The sequence below is a fragment of the Montipora capricornis genome, chromosome 4 (assembly GCF_036669925.1).
Source record: "Montipora capricornis isolate CH-2021 chromosome 4, ASM3666992v2, whole genome shotgun sequence".
In the NCBI taxonomy this organism is placed as follows: domain Eukaryota; kingdom Metazoa; phylum Cnidaria; class Anthozoa; order Scleractinia; family Acroporidae; genus Montipora; species Montipora capricornis.
Genome location: NC_090886.1, coordinates 5,081,356 through 5,085,680, shown reverse-complemented (window position 1 = coordinate 5,085,680; position 4,325 = coordinate 5,081,356). Strand labels below are relative to the sequence as shown.

Below are 4,325 nucleotides of genomic sequence, written 5' to 3'. Positions count from 1 at the left end.
ACACTTGTTTTCCTTGACGGAATTAATCATATTGAATTCTTTGATATTGTTTGCTAGCAAGTTAAGTGGTCGTTAAGAGAAATCAGCTATCCACTTCGCTTCTCTAGATTTAATCATTAACTTTATCAAGTGGCAACAAAAATGGCGAGAACGAAGCGCTCTGTGTTCTACATTTCCTCAGAAGTTTGAATGGGCTTTCCTTTTTCGCAGAAAATTAAATGTTTTCATTTACTTTTACAGCTAAGGTTTTGCATAAAATGGAGTTTTGTTTGCTGTGTTCAGTGTACGTATGTTGTACCAGCTTTCCAAGGTGGCTACTGCAAGGTAATTGAAATTCAAAATAGAAAATAAAAGCTTCGTTTCACCTTTTGGCATCAACCACTTTCTATTCTTGTTCCTGCGACTCGACAACATGAAATTTTCAACTCTTTTTGGACTTTTCTTGGCGGTGGTGCTTGTAGTCGAATCCCTCCCAGATGAAGATTTCTTCGAAGATGAGGACTTTCAAGACGATGCACGACATCATTTGAAAGCGGTAATTAATTTAGCCATTTTTGCGGCTGGAAAATTGCTAAGAGCAAAATTAATCAGTAACTTCGGGGCCAACGCTTACGCTTCTCTTTAGCGACCATTTGGCTCATTTCTTACAGACTAAGTTGACCAGGCCTAACTAGATTACCACCGTCGCGTACTGATTTTACATAGGTTACGCACGTCAATTTGACTACCTTTACGTGCGTAAATAAAATACAAGAGATTCTCTGAACGGCTTGCGTTTAACGTAAAACTTGAGAGCGGTTCAACTTTGACGTTTAATACATTGACGTTCATACAATCTCTTGTTTTTTACTTACGCACGTAAAGCCATACACGTGTGTAACCTTCGTAAAATTTACGCAACAGTAGAAATCTATCTTAAATTACACTCGAAACGCCCTATCAATGTCGCCGGGTTCGATTTTCAGAATTGTCATGACATATCGGTTGACTTTGTTGGTTCTCTACATTGCCCCGGGAGGTCTTCCTCGCGGAAAAATCTCCTGGTTTATCCCTCTCCTGACTCTCTTCTCAAAAACCAACCTACGCTTTGATATGAGTTGCTTTGCTTTGATTTGATTGGTTTTCTGTACAGTGTTCCCATTTGGAGCCCAGCGCTATTAAAACACAGTTGACACTTTAATAAATTTTGAATCCGCAGTTTTTTCTTACCGGTTACGCCTTCCGTCCACACGTATCCGGCGAATTCGCTGGCGAATCCGACCGCAACTTTTTGAATACGCTCTCCAGAGTGGATATTTTTCAATCCGATATGAATCCGGAACCGTGTGGACGCCGAATCCGGATATTTCTTTATCCGGATGACGTAACAAGATCGAGCCCAGTTTCTCACCGTGAAATCAATGGGCCATTTTCGAGTTGCTGTTTTTCTCGGTTTCGAAGTGAGTCTTGGTGCTCAACTATTGTAAGGGAATGATGAGTTTGATTTGCATGAGAATACGCAACTTATTTCCATTTGAGTGGTTGTACACCAGGACTCGCTTTGAAACAGAGGCATGCAGCAACTCGAAAATGGCCTAGTGATGAAAATGGCCTACACAAGGGCTGCGAAAAAAATCAAACAAAAGGCGAGTTTTTCTTTATCTACCCATGCAGTTGATTGCAAGGACTGACGAGTTCGGGAATCTGCTAAGCGTCGGGGAACACTGGAACTGCAGAAGTTTTCTGAGTCCGCTCCAGAGAATATTTTTAAACTTTGCAGTGTTTCATCTTAGCCTGCTGATCACTTTTCAGCTCGCAATAAAAAAAATTGGGATCACCGAGATCGTTTTTTTGAGATATAAGCACTTATTAAATTCTCAACTTCGGTTATTGCATTTCTCGTGCTCTGATTTGTTTACTCAATCTCGGTTATCAGCTGATATACCTTGGTTTGACCTTATATCGCAAAAGATTAAGCTAAATTATTTTCGCCGGAAAGCGAAATTTCTCTCTGAATAAAGCAAAAAAATATAAACGTTTTTGTGAAAAGTCTGGATCAATTCCGACGTTTAGAAGTACGCGAAAAGGTAAGACATGTTTTTGTAATGAGCCTGCGTCTGTCTGACTACCAGGTATTACACAACATCGCATCTTTATCAAGATTTTTCGATTTCGCTCGTATTTTGTACTTTTGGACTTTAAGGAATTCAATAAAAAAATTATTGCATTCTTGCTTGTTGGATATGAGACTGGCTATAGCCAACTCAGCGCTACGAGCCTCGTTGGCTATTTACCATCTCATATCCAACAAGCAAGAATGCAACAATTGTTTATTAAACAAAATATAGGGCGTTTGTTTTTAGATGGTTCTTTTGTCGCTATGGTAATTTATTACGTCACATTAATATGTGCATCTTGTTAAGCAATTATTGGTGTTTTATATGGCACCATAACATTGCCACTTAGTGAAAAGTGTTGTAGAGATAATCTTTCTAATAACACCCTCCAAATTGTTGAAACCAGTTTGAGCCACCTTTATCAGCCTTTAATAATTTAACTGGAGTCTAAACCGATTTAGGCTCCAGCTCTGTATTCGTACTTGTCTAGTTTTGGTGAACGTACGTACGTAAAAATGTGCAAGAACGCCGGAATAAAGAATTTCATTTCACTGGTAATATTTGGCTTAAACCAACAAAAAGCGTCCACTTCTACAGCTTGATTCTTTTTTCTCCCTTTATTTGTGTTCTAGTGCAAATCGCAAAAGGATTGTAATAGCAATGAATGTTGTCAGAGATCATCAATCTTCGTTAAGAAGAAGTGTAAACCCTTGCGCAAGGAGGGCGAGTCATGCTTTTGGGAGGTAAGTGGCACATCAAAAGTTTTTTTAGTCTGAAGTATTACCTCACATTGACATCTTCATCTGTCCCACCCCCTGAGTTCCTCAGAAAACTGGAGAAGATAGCTCAGTATCATTAGACCATGGTGGTAATTTATCACCCACGACCTCCCCTCCCCCCCTTTCCTTCCTTCCCTGCCCTCCCTAGGCCATTCCAGATTACGCTAGCATTTTCTTTGATCTTGGCATTATTTGATTAAACAAGCTTTTTTTTCACGCTTTTTTTCTGGAAAAAGAATTGCTAGCATTATTTAGCATTTTGCATAACTTTGATCAAGATTTCTGCACTGCAAAGATTTTAAATGCAAAATTTTATAATTCAGAGGCATTGAGATAATTTGCTTTGGTTTGAGAGAAGGATTTCTGTAACTGAAGTATGAACTGAGTGCATCTAAACTGACGCGAAAGCCGTTAACTTTCAGAGGCCGTTCACGCGCTATTCACAAACGCGATGGCGTCAGCCAGTGCCACGCCATCTTCTCAAAACTTGCAGCACATAGACACGAGGAGCAACTTCCTCGTTGAGCTTCTGCAGTACAGTAAAGCAAGTTCTCCTTGTCCAACAATCGTCTGCTACGGCAGAAAGAGTATTTTCAATACTGAGAGTCCTTCAACGAGCAACAGAAGTAATAATAATAATAATAATAATAATAATAATAATAATAATAATAATAATAATAATAATAATAATAATATGACGAAGGAAGCGGGAAAGTATGCAGAAGAGTACGATTATTATTATTATTATTATTATTATTCGAATAAGATTAGATTTAGTTAAACATCTAATGATAAAAAAGAGCGAAAGAAACTTTACACAACGTTTCGATGACTCCATGTCATCATTTTCAAGTGAAAAGGAAATAAAGTTTGATAACTTAATATATACCGTGCGAGGTGATAAAACGTAAAAGTGTGCATGTAAATAGTGACAAATTTAGATAAATAGTTTTGCGCGTATGGAATCTGATTGTGTGTTCAAGCATGGCCTCTTCTTCTTTATGAATAACATTTCATAAATCAGACAGTCCAGTTTTCCGTTGCACTTCTTTAAAACGGAAAAATTGTTGGAAAGGTCGCCGATGGTTTCAAGAGCGTGGTCGTTCTTTAAGTGCTTGCCGATCGCTGAATAACGGTGCTCGTCAATACGTTGGTGTAAATGTCGGCTAGTGTAGCCGACATACTCTGCACTGATCACACAGATCACATTTGTAATTATACACAACGCATTGTTGGCTAATTATAGGTGGTTTGGGCTCACACATCTTGAGGTCTTCACATATTTTGCGACTCTTGAACACAGGTTAAAGAGTGTGATCGATTTTGCTGCTTAGATCTGATAATTGCCTTTTCACTGCGTCAGTTGACTTTTGATCTTTAAAAGGCAAAACCACTCGGTGAACAGCATTTTCATTGGTGGATAATTGAGCTTGCTCTCCAGGGTTTTCAG

At 38.7% G+C, this 4,325-nt stretch overlaps 1 protein-coding gene and 1 pseudogene across 1 annotated transcript in view; one reads left to right on the top strand and one right to left on the bottom strand.

The window, feature by feature from the left end:
• The first annotated feature begins 366 nt into the window (after positions 1 to 366).
• Positions 367 to 4,325, top strand: part of LOC138045306 (uncharacterized) — a 9,345-nt gene continuing 5,386 nt past the window's right edge. Inside the window, exons 1-2 of the mRNA XM_068891746.1 lie at positions 367 to 535; positions 2,729 to 2,839. Of these exons, the coding sequence (XP_068747847.1) occupies positions 413 to 535; positions 2,729 to 2,839 (234 nt within the window). The 5' untranslated portion in view covers positions 367 to 412. The remainder of the gene's footprint in view (positions 536 to 2,728; positions 2,840 to 4,325) is intronic.
• The window catches only part of LOC138044423 (uncharacterized), a 1,417-nt pseudogene continuing 904 nt past the window's right edge, over positions 3,813 to 4,325 (bottom strand).